Genomic DNA, 26,532 nt, shown 5'->3' on the forward strand with positions numbered 1-26,532 from the left:
AAGAAATAAAGAAATTTATGAGCACAATCAATTATTTGCTATTTTTTGTGTTACTGGTTAATGCTTTTCAAGTTGAAAGTGTTGGGAAAACAATTACAGTGTGGAAATAAATTAATTTGTCCCAGGTTTTAACAATGAGGCGATAGTCCTCTGAATTCGAGAAGGAATAATGTAATTGTTTTAGTAGGACTCTAATTTAATTTCTTTTAAGGTGGCCGAACACAGTTTTCGCGCGCGCTTTTGCTGATGCAATTGAGCGCGCGCACAAGGATTGCAAAGAGCGATCATTTTATTTACTCAACACTCGCACTATCTGTCCTATTTTTTTTCTCTATTATTGAACGTAGTGTATTGATGGCTTTAATCTTTTATTACAAAGATGTGTTAGAAAAGGTAACGACGCAAAGAAACCAGCAATTCTCAGCTTTCTCTTTGTTACCGAAAGAACCCAGTTAAATGCAGCGCATGCGCAGTTGCTCGAAAAATTGAGACCGATTGCTTTTGCTGAAACTTGCGGATTTCTGACGATTCAGTCGTTAGAATTTCAAGAAATTTGGCAAAAAAATAGTACAGAAACCACGTGAATGATCTATCGCAAAAAATATGAATTTTGACACAGAGAATTTTTAATAATACAGAACATGCGGTGAAAACGATTTACGGCGAATTACGAAAATCGCCTATGTCAAAATTTTATTAGAACAGTGTTGACAGAAGGGATTTAATGTCAATTCGTAGTAGGCAAAAGATGAAAAAAATCTAACCACTGGATTTTTTTAAATAAGCAAAAACCATTTTTTAAACCTTGTTTTTAACCAGCCCCGTCGCCATGGCAACAGCACACACCTTAGCCAAAATGCGAGAATAAACTTTTCTGTGGTTAACCTTGACTCTTGCAAAAAACGAGCGCCAAAGCATAAATAGCTTAAAAGTAATGGTGAATTGGGCATAGGCCCTTGAAAACTGTGTTCGGCCACCTTAAGTAACGATTTTTAATTAACTTTCTGCCTGTTAATTACTATTTATGTTCACGCATCTCGGTTTGAATAGACCATATTCGTATTTTCGGTATTGGTCTGGAACTAGCTTGCAACCGAGGCTAACGTGGGGAGTCTTTTCAAATGCAAATGACATTAATCTCTTTTTAATGATATTCCCCGCATGAGCCTCAATTGCAAGCTAGTTCCAGTCCAATACCGAGAATACAAATACGGTCTATTGTTGTTGGAAACTTTCCCCTGTTTACACGCACTCATCAGTTCATTGAAACATTTAAGGCTGGTTTTCACTTGCGATGAAGTGCTTATGACCTAGATATTAGCTTGTAACGAGGAGTTTCGTACCTCGAGTTTTCTTCCTTGCTGCGCCCTTACTACGCATGCTAGCTTAACGAAACGAGGGCATTTCCCGACCGCTGGTCAAGGGGAACGAAGACGCTGGGTGGAATCTGTGAATAGTTTCGCGCATGCTTCGTGTCGCTTGCACGTTTTCCACCCATGAAATGAGAGGTCAATTAAATCGTCTTTTAATGGTTTCCTTTTCCTCTGTTGTTAAGATCACTTCGTGTGTATACACTGAAACAACTATTCTTTGAAATCGATGTGAATAGTGGCATAATATTCACCTCGATCTCAAAGAATAACTGTTAATTATCAGCTCTTGGGGACAACCTCTGCTGTCACAAGGAAATTTCAGATGTGGTACTCTTTCTGTAAACTAATTGAAATGTTCTAGCGAAATTGGCAGTTGAAATTACGCGAGCATTAATACTTCTTTTGTGAAAAGAAGATCATTATGGCGGGTTTGCTCCCACAGTGGGCTAACGGTGGAGACGTCAATTTTCCGAATTCGCTAGGGCAGTTCATTAACTCTTTTCCAATTCAAGTTGATGTAGTTAGCTAAATATTGCTTAGAATCATTAGACTGAGCGTGCAGGCGCGGTGGCCTCATGGTTAGAGCGCTCGATTCCGGATCGAGCGGTCCGGGTTCGAGCCTTGGCCAGAGACATTGTTTTCTGCTCTTAGGCAAGACACTTAATTCTCATAGTGTCTCTCTCCAGCCAGGTGTATAAATGGGTGCCAGCGACCTATAATGCTAGGGGTAACCCTGCGATGGACTAGCATCCCATCCAGGGGGGAGTAGAAATACCCCTATTCGCTTCATGCTACAGAAACCGGGATAAGCTCCGGCCTGATGGGCCACTTGGCTCGTATGCAGACTTTTCCTTTCCATTAGACCGAGTGTGAACAGTTTTCTACTTTGCATTTTTGTCCTTTCAGTTGAATGTTTTTAGCTTTCATGGTCTTTCATTTGACTAGGGGTGCTAGGGAAGTGGTAGGGATATGAGGGATATTTCATTTTTTATTCTTATTTGTGCGAATTTATGGACCTCGACGGAGTCTAGCGCTGCGTGCCACGAGAAGCAAGGAACAGACGAGGTATTAACAGCAAGAGAAACTGTATTTCTGCCATGTGCGATCTCCTCACATACACAATCTATGTCCCGGATTCCGGGACCGAGAGGGGTCTCGGGACTAGTTCCCAACAACGGCATCTCAGTGCATAAACGCGCAAATCAGGAACTTGGTCGACATGTGAATTTAACCCGTTGTTTGGGCCTTCTTTTCTCCCCCGAGATAAATCCAGGGACTGGATTTATCCCGGGGGATTTATCCATGATGAATCTCTTCCTCATATGGTTTTCTACAGAAATCTTGCTTCAATGCTTGAAATTGTGTATTAAAATCTGCAAACGACTTAAGAGTCACTTAACAGCAATTTCAAACTGACTCGTTGGGCTTTCGAGGGGCGTCAGAAATTTGAAGCCGTTCTGCGTGAACAGAAATCGTTCCCAAACCCGTCAGGTACACAGTAGCGATATAATAAATATCTTACTAACCTAGTTTTCTCGGTCCGTACTGTTAGTTACGGATCCTCGTTTTCCCCCTTCGATTTGCGGCCCGCTTGGGCCATAAATCGATGGGGAAAAAAACTCGGTCCGTAACTTACAGTACGGGCCTCGAACTCGGTTAGTAAGAGGTATTTATCACATGATCACTCACAGGATTAATTCTCACCTCTTTAAGACTGCTATCATTACTCACGATGAGAAGAGGTTAACAGTGAAACCATAATTATCGCTTATTCCAAATTACAAGAGAAGATAAATGGCAGACAACACTCGTGGCCTCACAATCAAAAACCAGAAGTTGGCATCAAGATCCTGCTTTGTGAGCGCGGCTTAAAATATCTTCACCTCTACGAGGTAACAAATCTGAAACAACACATTATCTCCTGTAATATTTTTTTCGGCTCAATACTATAACGGGTCCTCGAAATCTCCCGCTGTGGATCTTTTGAGAATGAACACCCCAAGAGGTACCAAACGCGTTTTTAACCCCTAAAAGGTACGACCAACACCTCCGTATTTTAGCGGAGCTCCGGCGGCCCAAACGGTCACCAAGCGGAGCCCCATAACTAGAGGAACAGAACCACATGCATAGACTCTTTGCATAAATGGCGCCCAAATTTGAATGACAATACTTCATACATTCTTAGCCTCGTCCTTATGTTTCCAGACAAAGGATTTTTCACATGGTTGTGAGGCTTAGGATGTATAAGTATTGTTCTTTAAATATCGCCGCCATTTATGCAAAGGGTCTATACACAGAAATAGAAACCCACTGAACTCTTTTTTCATGGTCAATTTGGCTAGCGGTATGGATCACGGGAGCGTGCGCCCAACGACGACGTCGAGTGGCGGCCATATTCTAACTTACAGGTCGATCGAGGCATACAGCCTTGGTTTACTGCTTACATATTTGATATTGATCATCCATGTTATGGTCAATTGACAGCTGTCAAAACAAGATAAATGCTGACCAGTAGCACGTGACCGAATCGCGGGCTCAGGTTCGGATCTCATCGAGGTCACGTGTTTCTTAAAGTTGATCGTTGACCAAGTACTGGTTTTCAATTGGATCACATGCTTATGTCAGGTTAACTTGTTAATCAGGACCGGGTTGTTTGGAGGATGTACAAATGTTTTTCACTAATTTTTGTTTTGTGTAGTTTGAGAATATTAAAACTCAAAACAGAAGGTCAAACAATATAAACAGAAAACCTCACCGCAAAGTTACAAAACTCAAAACAAAATTCTCGCTTATCCCGGGTTAGCTTAATCAGGGCCTCCAGGAGCTCCGCTTTTAGGCTTGGCTAAGTCTATATATTATTAAATGGGAGCACCCCCTCCGTGTAGTCCTATTGTTCCCATCGTGCCTTTCTTGACTGCAGCGTTAACAACTTAACAGCTTCTTGGATTTTCCGAAAATCTTCGCAGACAAGAGGTCGTGCGTATCCGTTTCAAGTGTTTAAGAACCAATGCAAGGAGACATGTCTTGCAAACGTCTGCTCTTTTGTGATCAAAGATACCGTCTATCTTGGCAACTCGGAAGGTCGCGGGTTCAAGTCACATTTTGAACAACTGGAGTTGTTTCACGGTAGGTCCGAGTTTATTTTGACCTTGGTTTATGTTCAATTTGAGTATTAGAAATGGTCTTCGCTGGATTACCGCGGTGTGTCCTAAAAAGACTTGCGCAGGAGGAAAAAACCCTGAGCTAGTATAGAGCGAATCGCGAGAAAGTTTACAACGAGCGCGAAGCGCGAATGGCTATAGACGAGTAGAAGAAAATTTCTCTCACTACTATCTTTCCTTGTCCTCTCCGCGCACTTGCCCGCGCCGCACTGTGCTTGTCTGCGGACGACTGGGGACTAGGCAGTGATCATCGAGAAAAGGCTGAGGACAGGATATATCCTATTCACGGACGTTTCACTCCAGATATTTTAGGTGATGGTAAGGCGACTACACTATAATAATTGAATTTACTCTAAAATAATGCACCCAAAAATAAATCTCCGTTGTTGTTTTAGGTGAACCGGCTTTTATCAAAACCATTTCTCAGTGATGATTCAATACATTATATTAACATGACCTACCTAAGTTACATTTATTTTCACTTAGAGAGTTATATAATTGGATTTTGAATGGCTTAGCTAGAGGGTATTACTTGTAATAATTTTTGTTGTTTAAGACAAAATAACCTAACATTTTTTACGATTTTCAAAGTTCCTTCAAATAATTTCAAGTATCTCCATGTCTTTGGAGAACAACAGTGATCCATAAAGAATATCATATCACTTTGGTGTAGTTACTTGAACCTATTTACTATAGATCGTTTTCACTGTCACGCAATAAAAAAATAAATCGAAAACCATTCAGTGGATAAAGTCAAGAAATAAAGTCAGGAAATAGATAGAGAATACACTTCTCCAAGTTTTAGGTTTGTGTGTTTTCCCAGTCTGCAGATATTTGTCGAAATGTTTCGTAGAAATTTACAGAGCTTAGTATGGAAACGCCATGTTGGTGCGCCTCTGTGGTCCACCAACATGGCGGCCGCAAAATAGTGTAAACATCTGGAACTTATTTTAGCTACCTAAGCCACTGATTATCTGTATTGAACAAACAAACATTTACATAAGTACTTTTCCTAATGATCTAACTTCAAAAAAAGTTAAAAATCATGAGATAGGTATATGTTTTTTCGACAAATGCGACTGTAGCTCTGTGTCACGTACCGCTGTAACTCTGAAATTCAAAATACGCAGGTTTTCAAACGAAGCACACTATTGAGCTGTAACATTGTAAACAGATATACATTTGCCCCCCTCTTATACCTGATGAGGATAAAACCTTTAGGGGCTCTTTAGTTTTCGATTGAAGAAAAAAATGACGTCACAGGAAAACGATCTATAGGTTCATTGTTTTTCATAACTGTTAACTGTTCCAATGCTCGCTGTTTCCTGTTTCTGAACACTTCAGACGCTTTCTCTGAACAATTTATTAGCTAACACCATTTGCTAAACGGAATATCTTTTTGCCCACGTCTGAGGATTAAAACAGTGACATTCCAAATTACTACAGGTATAGGCCGGGGGGGGGGGGGAGTACTCCCTTATATGGACAAAAAAAAAATGTAAATCTTATTTATAGTGATCATGCACTTAGCTATACAAGCACTGCACTTAGCTAGCTAGGTATGTGCGGCCCCAAAGGGTAGGGTTTTTCAGCCGTTTTGGTCATAAATAGGGACTCAATTTTGGCCATTTTGGTCTTAAATAGGGTATGGTTTTAGCACTCTAGTCTTGAATTGGGTATGTTTCTTAAAAGAAACTACTTTTTCATCAATAAGACCGTCAACAAAAGCCCTTCATAACTTATGTTTAGGGAAATTGTGTCAGCCGCAACAGTCATAAATAGGGTTTCGAATTTTTGGCCAGGTCATAGAAGGGTAGCAAAAATCGCAGATTTTGGTCATAAATAGCGTAAGGGGTTTGGAAAGTGGGCCGCACACCCCCACCCAACTTTTTTGGGAGTACCCCCCTGGGGTATAGGGTACAATTTCGTTAAATGACTGTTATTTGCATAAAACAGTTTATTCAGGGGAGGTTAAGGTGGTATGATTTCTTCCATTCAGTTGAACACTCAAAATTTGAATGGTTTGCTCATCTTTTAACCAGAACACTTTCCCTCTTTAGTTTTCAGAACGTAGGTACCAATATCTTAGCGCCCATCCGATCAGTGTGAATAATAGTGTCTGGAACTGATTGAAGTTGCATTGACTGATGCAGTTTTATAATCATAATAAAATTATTGAACATTCGTTGTCATAAAATGCCAACAGAGGTATATGATGAGGTTATGCGGTGAATGACCAGCTCTTGTATGCGTCAACCCAGTGATTACCGAAGACCCAGTCTGGTGTATTTTGTATGACTTCTTCTAGGAAAGGTGAAGATGAATCCTTGCCATGAAGGTATTGGGCTGCAACAGCAAAGTCTAGCAGACTGCTCTTGGCTGGAAGTTTCCCCTGTGCCTGAAATGTGATAATTGATAATTTTTTAACGTTGTTGCTGGTACAGCAGTGGGATAATCCTGTGGGGTTTAGACCATATATACGGAAAAACAGGCAGGGTGTAAACAAGCAAAGAAAGTACATGTTGGAAGGAAAGATGGAAGGAAGGAGGGATGGAAGGAAGTAGTGAAGGGAGAAAGGAGGCAGGGAGAAAGTAGGAGGAAAGAAAGAAGGAAGGCGGAAAGGAAGGTAGAAAGGAAGGCAGGAAGGAAGGCAGGAGGGAAGGCAGGAGGGAAGGCAGGAAGGACCAAAAGGGTGAAGGAAGGCAGGAAGACATAGAGGGAGCCAAGGAGGGGGAAGGTGGCAAGGAGGGAGGGAAGGAGGAAGGGAGGAAAAGAAGCCTGGGGAGGGGAGGCAGCGAGAGAGAAAGGGAGGCCAGAAAGGAAGTAAGAAAGAAGACAAACAGGCAAGAGGAAAATGAATGAAAGAAAAAAGGAAAAAAAAAGAATGCAAAAAGAAAAGAATGATGTAAAAGGAAAATAAAAATGATACTCCACTGGCTTTTATCTGAATGGTCACTGTTTCATCTGCATATGTGGCACTTGTTCGAGGTGTTTTTCAATATATGACTCACCACTAGGTCAAGTGATAGCTCCCAGGGTCCAACATCAGTACCATGAGAATAGTAAATAAAGTACGTCACTCTGTCTTCGCCATTTTGGTCTTCAATTGGGTACAGTGGACCAAGAGATGACGTCAGCAGATCCACTCCACTTGCGGGCGATAAATAAACAGTCATGTGATCGGGACCTAAGTTATATACAAAATGAATTAAAGTTCATGAATGAATGCTTTAAATTATAATTGTCACATCATACACCAATGATTGCTAGATGTTTTTATTAATTTTAACAATGAGTAATTTTATTCTGGGACTGCAAGTATAGTAGCGCTTGTTTATCAAATCAAAATGAATTAAGTTTGTCACTGAAAATTGATGGTGTCTCTGTACACTTTTTTCATGCTTTTATCTTGAAAACGTTTGAACACCTAATTTCTATGTTCACGACCACGCGAAGTGGACTCTGGGTCAGGCTACTAGTGGCTAAGGAAGGTACCAAGATGGGTGATGAACGTGTAAAGCTACAGTACTGTGTTGCTCGTGAAATCTTTTGTTTGGTGATGGTCTTGTAGCCCTTGCCCTTGAGGTTTACGCAAGGCACCAATTACTTACAAATAGAACTGAAAATTGTGACTTGTAACCGATCAGAGACATCGTACAGTGTGTGTCCTTGGATCTCTGTAGACCCATGATTTGTCAATGTTTATGAACTTTTTGGGTGGAATCTTGGATGTTTATCCAGTAGCAGAAGGTCTCAAGTAAAAAAAAAAAAACTATTTAATAGGCTAACACAGGCACCAGGTTACTCATATCTAATAGTACGAACATGCAGGAAAGCCAAAACATGCCTCCTCCAATTTTCAGAATGACTGAATAATCAGGATGATCAAAGCATGATTGCCATGCAACTTCCTTAACTTTTCAACAGCTTTTACGGACCACAAGAAGGCAAAAGCAAGCTAGTGAGAAAGTAGCAGTAATGAAACCCCAGTGTCATTCTGGGAACCAGGCTCAATATGCCACTTAGCTAAGTCTGAAAACAGTGTTAAAGCTAACTTCTCTCAACCTCACAATGTCACAAAATGCAGAAATGGCAGTCAGGAGAATTTTGACTGAGATCGATTGATTAGTTGGACGGAAGTTATTGTTATTTAAAAGGTAATTCCACAGTACTTGAGACATAAAGCGACTTAAAGGACGATGTAACTGTCTTTCTAGACTGATTACAAGACAGATTGTTATGGAATTGTACTTTTCTGTTGCAAGCGGAATGATTTCATGGCATAAATTATCATTAATTAATCATTGCAGCCTATTTGGCTGTCACAGAGGGGACATTCACAAATGACCATGATAGATCTATCTTGAGAGGAATCTAGTAAAAACTGTCAGGACATTTACTTCTTTACTTAGACTGTGTAAGTTTATTATTTCTCCCTGATTTTCTTTGAAGGAAGAGATTAAAGCCTTATCCAAAATTGAATTGTCCCCTCCGAGACAAAAATAGGGAATGCCGATAAAAATTATTATCTCATCAAAACAATTGGTGATAATTGGAAGACACTCTGAACTAAACTAACCTGATATTAAGAATTTAAAAGTATAAACTTGGCTGTGCTGTTCTCTAGTTAATATTTTCACTTCCAATGGTGATGTTGTGACTTGAGGGGCAGGGCCAGGCAGATACCAAGAGTTTCTGATTACAACAAATAGTTCATGTCTTAGTAATAGTAATAGGACTGAGTGGCATCCAATTCAGTCTGTAATCAAACGAGTGGTTACCAAATTTTTTAAAATTACGAGACCTGGTATGATTACAGAGTGACAGAATTAAAGTCCTGTTACCAATTAATCAAAACTGTAACACAATTTGATGACTATAACCATAGGTTTTTTTACGTCTTGATAAATATTTAACAGTTGATTGTGTTTTAACCATAATGCACCGAAAAAGGAGACTATTGAAGCGTACACTACATCCAATTACAAGCATGACGTGTACACTGTCCTATTTGGGCTAAAATCGGGGCAAATCTTTACAGCGGCACTTACAGGTGAATGGATCCACAATGAAAATGTTGCCAAAAAGTTGCTAGGAAAAAAGTTGTCAAAAATTTTAAGTCAAAACCTTTGCCAAGAGGCAATGGTTCACTGTAAAATCATCAAAGATCAGTATCTCGGATTTTATTAAAGGTAACATATAAGTACTGTACCTTACAACGTGCCTCAAGGGTAGATAATAAGGAAAACCTCCGTAAACTCCTTCTTGTGGTGCAGGTAATGCCTTGTTAAATATGGGCACATCACTGAATGACTTAATTCCCAGATAATCCAGCGGAGTGATCCAGACACCAGAATCCTCTAGAATCACTTGTTCTTCATTGTTGTAAAATGTTCTTGATATATGCTAGAGCAAAGACAAAAACAAAGGCTGATTTAACAGTTAACATGAATTTTTTATCAATTAATTTAGACGCACAGCTGGAAATAATTATTATAGAGTGCATATAACCCAGATATTATTGTGTTGCGGCCATTAGGAAGATACATGTATCAAGAAATGGTGACTGCACTGAGTTAAATTTGTTTTGTTTACTTGTCAAAGCTTTAACCAATGCAATTTCTACATTTTATCTTCGTTTGTTTTTGTGAACAGCATTGAAAGGCCTTTAAGAATATTGGTAGCCCTTTCATCTCACTCACGCCCACACACAATGACTGCCCCTTTTCTTATGTAAATTCTTTCGCTTTTACATGCCACATGCACATTCTAAACCAAATAGAAGACAGGGTTCTGTGTTCTCTAAGAAAACAATTACTGGTAATGTTCTTTTGAGGTCTATGAAAAATGCTGTCACCAGCAGTTTTTCTAGACCTGAAGCATGCATTATTTTCTTAGAAAACAAAGAACACCATCTTCTATTTGGTAAAAAAATAGATAACAATTTTTAGAGAGGAAGCCGCATCAACCTTAGCTGGTTTTCATGCGGCTTCTCTATCCTGGTCAAACTGGAATTTAGAGTGTTGGTTTTTGTGGCAGGAGGAAAACCAGAGAACCCAGAAAAAAACTGTCAGAGCAAAGCAAGAACCAACAACAAACTGAACCTACATATGACACCAGGCCAGAATCGAACCTGGGCCACATTGGTGGGAGGCTAGCACTCTCACCACTGTGCCATCCCTGGCCTTCCCAATTACCCTTAGCTGTTAGTATTATCCATAGCTAGCGATTGACCAGAACCACACAGGGTTTTTACAGTTTTCCACAGCTCTAAGCCTTTTAATACCTCTTTTTGCACAGTTGACCTGCCTTTTCAAACTCATCAATTATTCATCAAGTTAAACCAAAGAAAATCACGACGGTACCGTAATGGAGGTTTGGATACCTGGCCTTAATTAACATAGATTTTCACGATTTTTCTTCACCATTTACTCCTTAGTTTTTGTTTCAATTGAGATCATATATCGAACACTCAAGACTGACTGTTTCATTAGCTATCCAAACACCTTGGATTTTGTCAAAAATACTCCACTGCCCGTCATATTTGCAACTCTCTTCTCGGTGTTTGGATATACTGACGAAACAGTGTCTCTCATGTTTGATACTGTATATTACATTAGTAACAATTCTTACCTGAAAGAAAACCCTCTTAGGGCATTGATTGGCAGCTGAATAAGGAAATGAAAGCCCTAAGAGAGACGTCAAAAGTGCAAGGGCAGATACAAATATCAGAAAAGTTGCTGGAAGTTTAAGACTGCCCATCATATACACAGTACTAACCTGAAGACAAGAAGAATCAAGTTAAACTTTATTATTTTAAATTATACCGTCATGTAACAAAACCTTTTTGGATTAAGCTCAGCAGTTCAGTTCTCCTTGCCATTTCTCATAATTATATATACTGTAAATATTCTTGGGAGAATTTTGCCTGAAGCCAATATCTTATCAGGCTTTATGATCTTCCCCGATGGAGGAGGGGCCAACTCCTTTATGAAAAGGACAGGGGTGCTTGTCAAAAATTTTGAAAAGAACCCCTGAGAGGTATTACAATCCTGTTTTGTGTGAGTGGTTTGAAATTTTTTTTTCACCTCTAAGAGGTATCAATTCAAATGCAACACATTATATGACACTGACTTTCTTCGGCTCAATGCGCTAAAAGTACCACGAAAGCTCCTGCTGTAGACAATTTGAGGCTGAAAACCCTAAGAGGTTCCAAACCTGCTTTTTAAACCCCTAAAAGGTATGATGAGCACCCTCGTCCTTTTTACATGGTCCCAAGTCCCCGAGGATAATTTCCAAGACTATAATTTGTTACCAAAGATGAAATCCTTTTCATTGCTGCCTCAGATTCATTTTTAATTTATTATAGATTAGACCACAGTTGGTCAGGAGTTGTTTAATACATGTGCATATGGAATTCCCAGCTTTTGAGCTCTTACATTTTTATTTGACCTTTTATCCCAAGGGAGGTGTTTTAACTATTATGGGGAGGTTCATGCTAACTTGGCCTCAGAATGCTGGAAATCACATTTCTGAGGACTTCGAGTTTTCAAAAAATTTTTGGAGGAGCATGCTCCTGGACCCCCCTTTGGGGGTCCACCCTTGGCAGACTCTATCTTGAGCCCCCTTCTCTAAAATCCTGTATCTGCCCCAGCTCTAAATTCAAACTCAAATGCAAATCAACTGAAGATGACCTGCATGTACTTACCACATAAGAAGTTAACATTACAACAGCAAAGGAACACAGTACAGCTATAAAGGCATCTGGAGGTGTTTCAGTTCCAGCTCGACCCATGATTGGGACAAAAACATCAAGCACTCCAATCGTTATATAAGTACAGAACTGAACTGGTATTAGGATTGCTAGGAAATACATGAACGCAAATGTCTCTAGCTTTCGATGAGCTATCTTCGTTGCGAGGAAGGTCTCCCATATAAAAACCCGCACTACTAATGGAAAGATAACCAGAAGCAATGGTAGATGCGCTGAAGCCAGATGATAATAAGTCATGATTGAAAGGATTACTGTCCAGACTAATAAAGATGCATAAAATGTTTCTGTTTCTCTCGCTGCAAGACAACTTGCTATTCTGTCTTCAGCAGAAGTTGTCTGCTTGCCCTTCACTATCACAGGTTTGCTCTGAAAATAAAATATAATTTCTTTAGCTTTTTAAAACTACATATAACATGGGTATACATGTATTACATCTGTATGGAATGTGCAGTTCCAGAAAATATCCTTACTCCTCCAACAGAAGGGATTGGAATTTCCTGGGGGAGGGGTCTGTAAGACCAAAAGAATTAAAGAAATGACTGTATATCGAATTTCGAGAGAAGTTGAGGGGGGGGGGAGTCTTAGAAAAATCCCTTCTGTGGGAGAGGTATGGATATTTTCTTGAATGACACAATGCAAATATAATTATAATTGTGATTCACTTTTAACTGTACAGTATCTAAGATTTAATCAAATCAATGTTACCACAGGATCATATACAATTATAAGGCTCTAAAATGACTATGCTGGCCAATTGTGCTTTTCAAATATAACAAAAGAATTCTGCCCAATCAACAGTTTCATGTCTTGCTGTCATCAATCACCTCACCTGACCTCTCAGGAAACAGAAATTTACTTGAACAGTGGGTTCAAATGTCCTATTGGCAATCTTCATAGATTTCTTAACCAATAAAAACTATCAAGCTTAAAATAGGTGGTATGATAAAAATTAAATGGTTATTGAATTCAGCCTGGAGAAGAAAATATTTTGTTCTGACTTGATCATCTAAACTTTGCTATGTTGTAGACTCTATATGCAACTTTGAGTGAAATATTTTAATTTGTCTTTTTGAGGTAGAAATCAAGGATTCTGGTCTCCCGTAGGCTGTTGAAAAATGCCACTATCTAAATACATGTAGCTGTCAAAGTATCTTTTAGGTTGCAGTCAAAGAAATAATAATAACTTAGACTGTTCAAAACACTCTTTACATGTATTTTAATTTTTAGGCTTGATTTCTACGAACTCTCGGGTCTGCTCCACTAGACTAAGTGTGGGCTCATTTCTTGAACAGTGGCTGGTAATTAAGCCTATTTCATTTTCAATGGTTTCTTAAATTAGGGGTCAAATAAAGCTGAAACCACACCCAGATTCGTCTCCTTGAGGGGTTCAATTCAAATTTTCTGGCGAGCATCCCCAACCTTTTCATACAGGTGTCCCCTAACCACCCCCCTGGGAATCATACCTTTGACACAAGATATCTCCTTGCTAGGAAGTGAACAAAACCAACACCAAACAGAGATGGAGCGGCATACAATGGCAGAAGCAGGTAGGGTCGGCAATACCAAGTGAGAGAGTGTCCAGCATATGTCAGAAGTATAGCAATAGCAACTGGCGCGGCAATACCAACCAACCATGATAATAACAGAACCAACAGAGAGGTGAATAGATCAGTTATGGATGACATATGTCTTGCAGCTTCACCTGAAAAAAAATAAACAAACAAACAAACAATCAGAGAAAGAATGGAAGAGATTGAAACCATTGTGTTTTTATTTTTGTTATCAAAACTGGCATAAAACTGAAAAAAAAAATACCGGTAATAACAATGAACACCCTCAGAACGAATTTTGCACCCCCACGAGATAGACCTTCAAGAAGAAAGCAAAAATTAAAAAGAAAATGTTTGAAGCCAGTTGGATTCTTCAAAATGCTGATGAAACTTATCCTCTCAAGTTGAAAGCACAACAGAAAAATTTACTATGGATTTCCAATTCTAGTCTTAGCAAAATTTGTGTACTCTGTAGACAATTTCCCTTAAAATGTTAAACACATTGATGCATGTATAGCTCACTTTCTCTTCAATCATCCTTGGCCAAACTAATGCCATAATTATAATACTGTTGGTACTTATCAACCTCAACATTTGGTCTTAACAGGAAAATCGCAAACTTTGTTTGCACTGAATGAGATTATCAATAATCAGTCAGAGTTAACTGGGAGATCAGCTGTTGGCCAGCAGATGATCACCACAGGCATGCAGTTTTGCCCTTGTGGTCTTGCTCCGTATAGCTTTGTTGCTTTGCCTTTGGTTTGCCCTCTCCCACCCACCTCTTGGTTCATGGTTGGCCCTTGTGTCCAGGTACAGTATAAGAATACTTGTTCTCCACTGAGAATTCAGTGTGACAGGTACCAGGGTACCAGGGGGGGGGGGGGGGGGTGACCTGTGGGAGGTTGCCATGGTTACCCTCTTTAATCGCATTTTGCCCAAACTCACTTGCTTATTGCCTGCTTTGCTGTCAATTGGCACCTACCCTCCAGAATATTGCTTATCAACAAGTTAACTTCGCTGTCACTCAGTCAATACATCCTCAATCTTGGTTAGTACTGACAGTAGTTAATATAAAGACTTACACTAAGTGGTGAAAAGTAATGGAACTCACAAGTGACCATTGTTCAGGTAGACTAAGGCTACATGTGTACATGAAGATTAAAGTACACGTAGGCCAATATGTGCAGGTTTACATACAAAGATGAGGATCAGTCCAACTTGTGTGGCTCAGTTACAAAGAACTCACTTTGTGCAGAGAAGTGAATCAGGCTTTTAGCTAGATGGATGTCTGGATGGCCACTTTTTAAAGAAAATTGTTCTATTTTTCATATGTTGCCTTATAAATTGTTCATTTGAGCAAGTTTTGGACGCCCACCTTTTAAACCCTGGCTAAAAGCCTGAAGTGAATGGCGTAAATTCTTAGGCATCTGTACCTTCTGTGGTATTCTTCTTTGCTGGAAATCCAACAAACTTTTTAAGGAGACAAAGAACTGCCACTGCAGCAGTCACTATGTTTAGAACAAAACCGATTCTTTCTGGATAATGAACCATGACTACCCCAAGGAAGTCAAAGAAGACCATAGCACCATGCCGATACTCTCCAGGGTCAACTAAAAATGGTGAGTTGATGATACTCTTAACGAGGGCCAGTATGTTATCACCAGCTCGCTGAATGGAGCCTGGAGTCACGGCAGCTGGACTGTCATAGTTGGTGTGGTAAACATAGCCATTAGCAGTGTAGGCAAGGTCCATTCCTAGACATCACAAAAGCAAACCAATTCAAAGTGATATTATCAGCTTAATAAAAAATGTCATACGTACAACTCTAGTTTACATGTAAGTGTACAGGGGTTTTATTAAGTTAAACATTTTCAGTGGGAGGGCAACTGGTTTTCACAAGCGGGAAAGACTCTTTGAACTGAACTTCTTTGTAAGAAAAAACTTTCCATAAGTGCATTGAACAATAAAGCACTGCTCATAAGAATTCATGTCAATCTCTTGACAAGGGTTAAACCTCTGGTTTGAAGTTTCATTAACCAGAAGAACATTTTTGAGTAAAAATTAATGCCTTACAAACCATTATTTCAGGCAAAGAAAACTACAAAATGCTATTAATAAAATTCAAGATTTTTCAATTTACCTGGTATTCTGCCAAAGTCCCTGTAGATCCTGAAGTCCGTGTCACTAGGTATAAGTCCACTCTGAAAAACATCTTGACCCAGAGCCTGTGCACAAGGGTGTGGTGCTACCTCTGCATATGTCTTGATCAACCATGGATGATCAGGGCCTGCCTGGAACACTATTTCTTTTCCCCCTAATTGGAAAATTAAGACGGATTCCGCTCAAAGTTTGAGCAATAAACGTAAAAATTATTTACTAAAAATCTACTCATAGCATGGTATCTTTTGGAATACTATTTAAGACACCTCACTTTAGTTCATTTCTCTAAGTGACCCCGCGTTTAAATTCTCAAGACGTAGTGTTCTCAAGAAAGTTAACATTGAACCTCGTAAGAGTGCTTAAAGAGTGTGTTATTGTGTTTTCAACTAATGCAAAATGTCTGTTTTAATTGAAATATGGATAACTTCAAGTTCAATTTTCTCTCGCTGGGTTAGCTTGAGAGCTTAAGTCTTGGTGTGTTCCTCTTCATGGTATTCAAAATATTGCCATGCCACGAGGTTTATTTGGCAACTTAATTTTTGCCACTATTGCTCAGATGTTCTGTGGAAATCATCTTAAAAAGCAAAGCCTCTAAAGTGCAACTGGCTCATAGCTCCTGGCACGGAACTCTAATTTCTGTAGCATAAGGCATCTAGGTTAAGGAATATTGCTAGTCCAATGCAGGTCACACCCCAACATACTGTCAGGTTCCCCCAACAATAAATCATGCTACAAGCACCCATTTATACTCCTGGGTGGAGAGGCACTGTAAGAGCAAGGCATGTGTCCTTGCCCAAGAACACAACACTATGACCCCACAGGACCTGAACCCTCCTCCCCCTAATCTGAAGAAATCCTAAATTATTCATAAGATTTTAAATATTTTTTCAATGCTTAACGATGTTGGTCTCTGTCAGTTTCTAACATTACAGGCATGCAATGCATACATACATGTACAATCGAGCCAAGGCTCTTAATATGCATCACAGGCCTACATGTATGTATTCTACTCTCTGATGTGATATGGGCCAGGCTCAACTGATCTAAAAAAAACTGTCCTGCACAGCTCAGCAATACAATATTAAGGACTAGAATGCAGTTCGGACAGGAATGTAATTCAAAATGTTTTCCAACATATTTTCTCAGGTACCCTATGATAAAATGCTTATTGACTGAGTTAGGTCACCACAGAAAGGAAAATATGAGGCCCTCAGTCATTTCGTATGAACGTTGCTGTGTTTACTGGGCTTGAAAAAAGTGCCATCCTCTTGTTCGGGACAAGAAACTTAATTTTGCAAGTTGCCCAGGGCAAGCAAAATTTGAGACCTGCTTGTCCGAAGGGTAGCTAGGATTCAAGTTTTTTTCGAGCCCATGTGCAGTCCATACACCATGACCTTGTCGAATTTATTTCACAATCTGGCCTTCCTACCAGGTGAATATCGTAAATCCTTGAATTAGCGCACGCGGCGCTTATTTCAAATTTAAGAGAAGCTGGGGGACAGTTATTTAATTTTTTCCAAATCATGGCCTGACATGATCATTTTTTTGGTACATTATCTGGGCGTAGACAACAACATAAGCTGTTTGTTGACATAAAAAGTTTAAATCTCGGTATTGTTATTACTTGTAACTTTTTTTCTAAACTTAGCATGTTCACAAACTGAAACAAGAAATTGTAGGATGCAACTTAGAAGAAAAGAAACATGTTTCCTGTATTGTAAAGATGTAAATTATTAATGATTGTATAAAAATGGCTGGACAAGAGTAATTAAACACGTTGAAAACTATACATCCTTTGTTGTCTAATTACTCATCCACAAAATAGGGGGAGGGGAGGAGGAACGCTTATTTGAGGGGGGGGGGGACTTATTTTAAATTTTGGCTGGTAGGAGGGGCACTTATTCGAGGGGGGCGCTAATTCGAGGATTTACAGAAATCACATTGTGTAATTACAAACTTGATGATACCTGCTCCAGCTGCTTCCAGATTCACAAAGGCTCTGATTGTCTCCACCCATCTGTGCTGTGTGATGAACCCATGGCTTGCTTGCAACACGTTCTCCTCAGCTCCGTTGAAATTGAACACAACTCCGTGAGTAAAATGGAAGTTTCGAGTCTGTGCAAGACACCTTACCATTTCAAGCATCACCGCACAGCTAACGGCATCATCACTTGCTCCCGGCCCTCCGGGAACACTATCAAAGTGCCCATTTACAAGAACCGTGTTCTGAGGGGGATAGCTGTCTTTTGGTGTTACTCTGACCAAGATATTTGTCACGTTGCGATAAACGCTCGTAAACCCATCAAAGAATCCCAAATTAAAGCTGCCAGATGGCCTTTGAATGTCGATTTCAATGATCACATCTTCTCGCGCAGAGTTCCTAATTGTTTGCAAGCTTCCAACGATATAATTCACGGCTTGGATCTCGTTTGCATAGCTTCCAGTGGGTCGTGGGCCAAAGGAGGTAATTGTATCAAGGTGTTTTCGAGCTCTTTCCTCCACAAACTCACTCACGGAACTCCCCAGAGTCGTTTTGGGCGCGGGAACCGTGCGCGAGGCTATGAAGCTCACATACAAGGATAAAAGGTAGAAAAGTAGAATAGAAAAGAACATACAACTTATTGAGCTAGTTTTCTTCGAGTGAGAATTCGCTAAAGATAAATCGGCAGTTAGTTTGCAGTCTTGAACAACGGACGAAGAGCCGGCACCCCGTTTCCTTAGCTCCGCCATCTTGAAATTTCAGACGGTAGAAGCCTCATAACTAGTGTCCAGTCTTTACAGAAGGTGTACCTTGCACATCCGGGATAGCCAAGAAATTCAACATGGCGACAGACTCCATAACCTAAAACATCAACATTTAGAGTTTATTAGCCTTTAGCTGTCGGCATTCTCATCAAAATGGTTGAACCAAACGAAGGTTTCGTTAACACCCTTCTGAATATGGGATTTGTTGACAGCGCTCAGATCCGCAAAGCGCTCATTTTGGCCAAGAACGACTTGAACGTTGCGGTAGCCGTGCTCACTGGTGAAGGAACAAGTTTTGATTTCGAAGATACGGAAGTGAAAGATACTGAGACACAACATGGCTCGGACGATGGAGGAATGGATGTCATAATTCCTCCTTTAGTAGACCCCACAGACGGTGAAGAAGGTGAGGTATTTGAGACTCCAGTAGGCGAACCACCTTCTTACGACGAAGCCATGAACCCTGCAGGTTTGTCCTCAAACGGGGCTAGTCACATTCGAGATGGTCCTGAAAGCATGGAGATTCCTCTGGAATTTCCAACAACGAATCTGTATGAATTGGAAGACAGGGTTTTTGTGGATAACTGGTCAATCCCTTACAAAAGAGAAGAATCATTGGGGAAATGTCTTCAGAGTGCAGCCCGATTTGCCCAAGATGGTGAGTGGGTTGAATTACCAGTGGGTTGGGTCCAGTTTGAATGGTCGCAGACGGAATTATTCACATTCTTTTATATTTTCACTGTTATTATCCTGTGCTAATTTTCTACTCTGTGTTTGATTTAAGTTAAACATTTTAAATCCTCCTTCTGTGCATGCTAGCTACTTGTAAATTTTGTTTGTATCGTTTTAACAAGAATACACGGAGTTGTTAATTCTTGTTTATGTTCATGCAGGATGTTACAGATCAGCTGCTGGGAAATCTCACAACACACATCCTTATTAACCTTGACTGTTTAGCGTCAATGTTAAATGCATGTTATACATATAAAATTGAACCAATTAAACTGCCCTAAGAAATATTCCACTGTTGCATAAAAAATGAAATTAATTTTTACACCTTATTACATTCTCTTATTAATCTTAAATGTCTTTCATTATGGAAAGTTCCTGTACAGTTTGTTATGGTGCCACAAATTGTACACTGTACGTTTTTGCAAGAACACTGTTTGTACAGGTATTATTTTGTAATCTCTTTGGCATGTTTAAAGCTCTTTTACTGTTGACAATCGATTTCTATCTTTTTAGTGGCTTTGGCTAACAAGATTTCATTCTTGTAACAGACCAGCTCCACTTACAACCTCATTTTCATTTTTAAAATTCCTGAGGTGGTCACTTGCAACTGAAGAGAAATAAATTAAACCTGTGAAATGTGTTGAAATAAATTTTGATCTAAAATGTTACTAAGGATAGCCAATTGAATCATATTAAGTAAAAACTGAAATATCTCAAGAAAAATATCTTTTTCTTTTGTGAAGAGCAATATTTACAATGAAATAAAACATTGACCAATGTTAGCAAATAAGTTGACCATGCAATATAATTTAGCTGTTTACAAATTTACATTTCTTGAGATTTTAAACATTTCCAACATATCTATTTTCAATGTCGCTGACATTTACAGTTGTGTATATAACAGTTCGTGTAGCTATAAGATTTATGATTTGATTCCTGTATTAAATTATCTGGATTGAACAACTTGCCACTAATTTGAGTGGGACTCTATCCTTACATGTACATACTTATAAAACCAATCAGGAAAAAAACTCATTGCCAACTAGCAATAATTATAATTAAAAATTAATTTTTATTTCCTATTATGTAAGGACTGTTGGTTACATATAAGAATCTTTCTCTTTGCATTAGTTTACTAGTAGAATTGTACTAGTAAAAAATGAAAGTTACACTGACAGCAAACATAATTTATAAAATATAGAAACAAACTTAATTTTCAGGCAAGATGGCTTTGCTAGAGAAGCAACTGTCAAGACATGAATTATTATTTCTTATACAGTATCCACTTACAGAAACAACTGCTCTTTCCTTAAAATAATCCCTTACCCATGGCCAGTAATGAAGAGTTAACCATAATTCATCTTATACACTGATAATATGATATTATGATAATAATTATCTTTGTTAAATTGTCAACTGTGAACCTTGTATAATTTAGGTCTTGCTGAGGCAGATGAAAACTGTAAGAGATTTATGGACAGGGCATTGCCTGAATGCTTTAAAAAGGTGTGTGTAACAGCTAATTGCATTTTGTAAAGTCTACTAAGGGTCTATTACAAATGTCATGCTCTTATTTGCTACACTACCCACCATCTATTCTGTTGTAAGTAGTGAGTAGCCTAGTCATTTGCATTTGTCATCAAACTGGATGCCCATTTGTTGTGTTTTTGAAGTGTGTGTGAAGAGGATTTAAATAGTGTTTTTTGATGACTAGCAGATTTATACTTAAACAATTAAATTATTCGCTCTTGATTTCTATGCGTGATAGTTGACTTCCTGCATCCTTGTCAGCTATTGGGCAATGGAAATTCAGAGTGAATAATCTAATTGTTAAGTAGCTACTTGACTTTGGTATATATGTGTAATGAAATAAACTGTAGGCTATAACTGTAAGTTACTAAGACCAGATAATTCTGCAGAACAAGAGAGTTAAAGCTTTCACTAATTGCTGTACAGTACACTTTATTGCATTGTATTTATTTCCACAATCGTACACAAAGAAAAAGAAACTTAGTGCTGAAATTTATTACACTATATATTAAGCTTATTACACATACTTTGTACGTACATAAATGGTGTTATGTTGTAAAAAAAGTTAAAAGGCTTTCTTTCCTTTTATTATTTATCAATACTATAATAGCTGTTGACAACACAAGCAGTCCACAGATGGGGCGCAGAAATCCATGAAGGAATCTATGACATGCTTCACCTGCTGTTGAATTTGATAGCTTCAAGACTCAAGTACAAGCCAGTCCCATTTGGTTTACTTGATTTGTTGACACAGGTAATTGTACATAAATTTACTTGCTACAGCTGCATATATATCTGGCTTATTCCTGCTCCTTCTGGGGACAAGGAACCAATTCAAGTTTAATTTCCTAGATAATTATAGTATACAGGGCTTGAAAAAAGTGTCTCCGGTCATCCAGGACAAGTAGATTCTCCTTCGGGCAAGTATCTTTTCATTCTCACTTGCCCGATTGGCAAGGGATCAGGTAAGTCATCTGCCAACTAAACCAGTAAAAGAGCAAACTAAGACTTGCCCAAGGCAAGGAATATATGAGAGATACTTGTCCTAGGGGCAAGCTGGAATTCCGGTTGATTTTTTTCTGAGCCCTGTATATGGATAAATTCAAATCTAACAATTCGAAAAGTACTATTATCAAGGATTGCTTTAAATTCTCCCAAACTTTCTTGCATACTTTTAAGTGCTGATAGCAAAACACCTTGATTGATTACCATGCATGAAAAACAGGTATGGCATTGTGTAAATGACACAAAGTGATTATCAGTGCTTTTAACAAGATTTGAAGTAGGTGGCTGTCCATGTGCTGCACCCATCGGAGGGCAATAAGAGAGGAAGCAGGTTCATAGCAACTTCTTTTAGAGGGACAATTTTGTGAACATTGCCGTAAACACTGGTGGATAAGCCGCACTCGCAGATAAGCCACACCCCGAGTTTTCATTATTCAGTGCCATTTTTGCAGCTTATAATCTGATTATTGTTTGTAATCATGAATTCAAGGCATTTTGAAGCATATTTAGTTTACAGGATGTTTGACTCCAGACCATGGCTTTACATTTAAGCTACAATGTAAGCAGGACTACAAGTGTAAATTACGTTGTGGTTCAGTTTGAACTACATGTACAACATATTCATTTCACACTTGAAAGGTGCAAAATGTGGGACTGGTATTGTCCCTTTTATAGCAGAATTTAATTTTTTTTTTTTATACATGTACAGTTTTGCTAATACATGTACTGCACTGTTTTGTTTACAGGCTTTCAATCCTGACACTGAGTTCCAATTCAAGAACAGAACAAAGCACTGGGACAAGAAGTATTATGAAGGGGTGTTTGGAGCAGATGATTGCTATGCCTTGTGTCCACCAAGTTCGGCCTATTACACCAGTCCTTCCTATAAGGTACTGGGCTAGTGTTCTTTTAATTTTACCCACGAAAAGAAATTCATACTTGGGCCAAATACTGATATTGCAAGACCAGCTAAAAGTTTTGGATATTAGTCCATCGCCATTGCCAATCGTTATATCCCAAGTTACTTCTCAGTGTTATGTTGGGTTGCTGTACAGTTTGCTGCTACTTTTTCTTTAAATGCTTCTTAGTGGAGAGCTCTAGATTGTCTGAAAGAAACATTTCCTGCCTAAGAATGTAAGACAGTGGCTCCAGCTGGTCAGTACTCAGAACTGGACAGCTTGATTCAGAACCAACTTTTCTTGCTGACTGTTACACTGTAGGTGACTGCCACCCCCCCCCCTTCCCCACCCTTTTGCCACTGCTGTGACTGTGTTTGAATTTTTCAAAAATCTCACTTTAACTAGCCAGTTAAAGTTTTGCAGTAAAATTGGTGCAAATGATTCCAATCTACAAAAAAATGAATCAAAGAAATCGAAGCATTTGAATGTGAAAATTTGCATTAAGGTGAGCGTATAAATTCATGACTGTATACCAGTAATTATATCTGGATGTTTATTTTTTCTTCTCCTGTTTCAGGATCCATATGGTTGGCTTGTAAATTTGATCAACAAGGTAGGTACACTGTACATGTACTACATTCTGCATTACATGATCATATTTTCTTTCATGCTATAATTGCGTCATGCATAAATAATAATTTTGTAATTCTGGTGATTAATAGTACAATGTAACAATTAAAAACACATTCATGTGAACTTAATCAATAAAGGCATTTTCTATAGTTGATAATTTTGTTTATTCTTATAACATGTTTCCTTACAGTAATTGTTAATGTCACAGTGAGAAGTTACAGTGCAGGTTTTGGTAGCTACATGCATTGACAGATGTGCAACGTATAGGGTGAATATTGAAAGATCTCTTCTGTATAAATTTGCAGTTTGCAGAGCTTGGTGGTTTTGAAGAAATTAAGAAACAGATTGAAACAGCTGAAAAAGTGGATGCTCCAGTAAGGTCTTCTTATGCATGTTGTATGGCTATCATCATGATACTTGATGAAAGCTGTCCAAGTTACTGAATGTTTCTTCTCTCTTTTTGTTGCTTTTTTCTTTTAACAAAATTTATCTGTCATTTGTGATTTCAGATGCTGGCGGCACTTTTGAAACCCTTGGGAATCTGTGCCAGTTACCTAAATGCCAAAGTCCTGCCGGTAAGATTTCTCAACTGCTGCGACTCTATAACAGTGTTTCCACCAGACCGCACCATTGCAGGAATCCCGTGTTGGAATCAGAGATGGCCCCAGAAAAATGAAAAAAGGGCCAATTTGTCCCTTTCTAAAGATCATAGGCTCGTAGGCTATCCGAATCGCCAATGCAACTAACATTTCATCCTTGGCAAACAAAAATTCTGGTTTAGTCCCCATAATGGCAACTACATTTCTCTGTGTTGACGATCAACAATGGTTATTTTGTCACACATAATGTCCTTCTTGAAAATCATATTGAAAACATACAACATTCTAAAACATACAACATTCTAAAACATTCAACATAAGAAAAGAAGCCAATCCATCCTTTTGCTTTGCTGTATTGATTCTCTCACATCGGAAAACTTCCAAATGGCTGACCATGTTATGAAAAAAAGCCCTATAATGCATTGCAAACCCTTGATCATTGACTACATCATGTACGCCTAAGGATTGTTCTTTTGTGATACACAGATCCTTGATACTGGTATCTAATTCAAAAGAAACTTTATAGAGTAGAAACACTTAAAAAAGCACTTACTATTAATTTTTATCATAGACCCTAATAAGCTGCTACATGTATATTTTCCTTGGTACCCTGATGCATTTTTTCCTTCTGTAGATTTCAATTTATTTGCCCCTTTCCTAAAAAAATTGGCCCCTAGAAAAGATCTTCAGGGGCCAATTTGGCCCTCAAGTAAAATTTTCTGGCTGAAACACTGTATAATTATAAAAATGTTTAATTTTTAAAAGTATTCGTAAACTAAAGCTAATTACAATAACATCACTGTATAAAATTCTCACACAATTACCTCCGGTCCCTTGCTAGTATAAATCACTCTTCATTTGCGGTTTTCTCTTCAGAAAGTATTCAGTGATGTTTTTGAGAAGACATTGGGATATATCCAAGAACTTACTAATGAAGACATGAAGCAGAAGGTAAGTGACTGATGTATTGTTATATGGAAATCAATTATCAGTGTTCATTAAGCAGAGGCCTTACTTATATATGCCATTTGGCATGAAGAGGGAAGGGTCCCACAGATGTACATGTACACATACTGTACTGTCAAAAACCTGTACCGACAAGCTTGTTTGGTCGAGGTAAATGTATATAGTTGGAAACTGGCTTTGTTCTTTTTTTGTGTGGATATGGATGTCAACTGCATCTTGTCCCACAAATTTATATCTAAAAGAACTTCTATATCCAACCATCCTTCTCTCATGCTTGGTCCATAACATGTATTTACTGTGATTTTTTTTTTAACAGACAGTTGGGGATGTATTTGATCTTTTAACAACTCTAAAACTCCTATGCATGAGACTTTGGCAGAATATGGTGTCAGGGGTTGATGAACTGAGATTGGAGGTTGCCCTGAAAATGCTCAAAAGTCCACATTTTAATGCAAAGATGAACTCACTCAAAGAGGTATGTACAGTGTTTGGTTCAGGGGCTTTTACAGTAACATGGAAATCAACCACATTTTTTCCATGGTGTACACCCGTAGCATACATGTAGGCTGACCAAAAACATAATTGTGTGTAAATATTTTTGAGTGTGGTGTAGTGCCGTTGATGAAAGAACTAAGATTTTCAGATGCTAGTTTGTAGATGTGATGCCTTATGCATTGCATGGCAAGGGAAAAAAAAGATGATTTTGTAGCTGTACCTGTCAGGGTCCGAAATTAACTTTTGAAGTAGGTTGCCCATTGGACAACCATCTTTTCAGATCTAGATGTCCAAGATGAAATCTATTCGTCAAGCAATAAAAGGAGGCATGTTTCTTAGTGTTTCAAGTCGAAATGTTGTACACCCCTCCTTTGAAGCCAATGCACTTTGACTACGCTCTTCTCGCCCTCCAGTGTTGTAGTGTATACAGTATGAACAAGTCATAGAATTTGTAATTTCGGAATACTGGAGCCACGGCTGACCAGCTTTCCACTGCGGCTGAAATTTTCAAAGCCGTGAGTTTTGAGGCCTGGAGGCTTCCGTTCGGGTTTTCTTGCTTTCTGATCCAGTTTCTCCTTAGCCTTCCGAATCTTTTGGTGCATCTTTTCGTTTTCTATCATCATCACCCTTTGTTTCCTCGGAGGTGTTAAAATACCGGAACAAAGTGTTTCGCTTCACTGAATCCACAGAGTCCACCATTTTGTGGGAAACACATGGCATGTATATCCAGGAGTTTCTAAGAGTTTGGGTCATTACTGCTCAGCGGTAAAATGCAAAACAAGATGGCGGAGTAAACGAACGTTCGTGTGCGAATCATAATGAATGGACTGGCTATTTTACTGTTCCATTTCTCATACAGAAATCTTGACCCAAGATTATAAATTTTAAGGTCTTAAGCAACTGTTCACAT

At 38.8% G+C, this 26,532-nt stretch overlaps 2 protein-coding genes across 3 annotated transcripts in view; one reads left to right on the plus strand and one right to left on the minus strand.

Moving 5' to 3' along the window:
• Positions 1–4,917: 4,917 nt before the first annotated feature.
• On the minus strand, positions 4,918–18,748 carry LOC110046863 (endoplasmic reticulum metallopeptidase 1-like). 2 transcript variants are annotated; one of them, XM_089286532.1, is made up of 10 exons: positions 17,986–18,748; positions 15,999–16,172; positions 15,292–15,612; positions 13,772–14,010; positions 12,243–12,674; positions 11,168–11,314; positions 9,747–9,940; positions 9,114–9,229; positions 7,546–7,721; positions 4,918–6,932 (listed from the first exon to the last, which is right to left on the minus strand). In XM_089286532.1, the coding sequence occupies exons 1-10, from the start codon at positions 18,746–18,748 to the stop codon at positions 6,756–6,758; spliced, it is 2,739 nt and encodes a 912-aa protein (XP_089142658.1). In that variant the 3' UTR covers positions 4,918–6,755. The 2 variants fall into 2 exon arrangements, 1 of the variants encoding a protein (XP_089142658.1); XR_016206359.1 differs by lacking the exon at positions 9,114–9,229 and having other exon boundaries at positions 6,794–6,932.
• A 168-nt stretch (positions 18,749–18,916) lies between these two features.
• Positions 18,917–26,532, plus strand: part of LOC110046859 (ubiquitin carboxyl-terminal hydrolase 24-like) — a 52,886-nt gene continuing 45,270 nt past the window's right edge. Inside the window, exons 1-9 of the mRNA XM_089286531.1 lie at positions 18,917–19,421; positions 20,934–21,001; positions 21,636–21,779; positions 22,777–22,920; positions 23,507–23,542; positions 23,868–23,936; positions 24,072–24,137; positions 25,038–25,112; positions 25,444–25,602. Of these exons, the coding sequence (XP_089142657.1) occupies positions 18,917–19,421; positions 20,934–21,001; positions 21,636–21,779; positions 22,777–22,920; positions 23,507–23,542; positions 23,868–23,936; positions 24,072–24,137; positions 25,038–25,112; positions 25,444–25,602 (1,266 nt within the window). The remainder of the gene's footprint in view (positions 19,422–20,933; positions 21,002–21,635; positions 21,780–22,776; positions 22,921–23,506; positions 23,543–23,867; positions 23,937–24,071; positions 24,138–25,037; positions 25,113–25,443; positions 25,603–26,532) is intronic.

Source organism: Orbicella faveolata, unplaced genomic scaffold (assembly GCF_042242905.1).
Source record: "Orbicella faveolata isolate gen_17 unplaced genomic scaffold, um_ofav_v1 contig_14, whole genome shotgun sequence".
In the NCBI taxonomy this organism is placed as follows: domain Eukaryota; kingdom Metazoa; phylum Cnidaria; class Anthozoa; order Scleractinia; family Merulinidae; genus Orbicella; species Orbicella faveolata.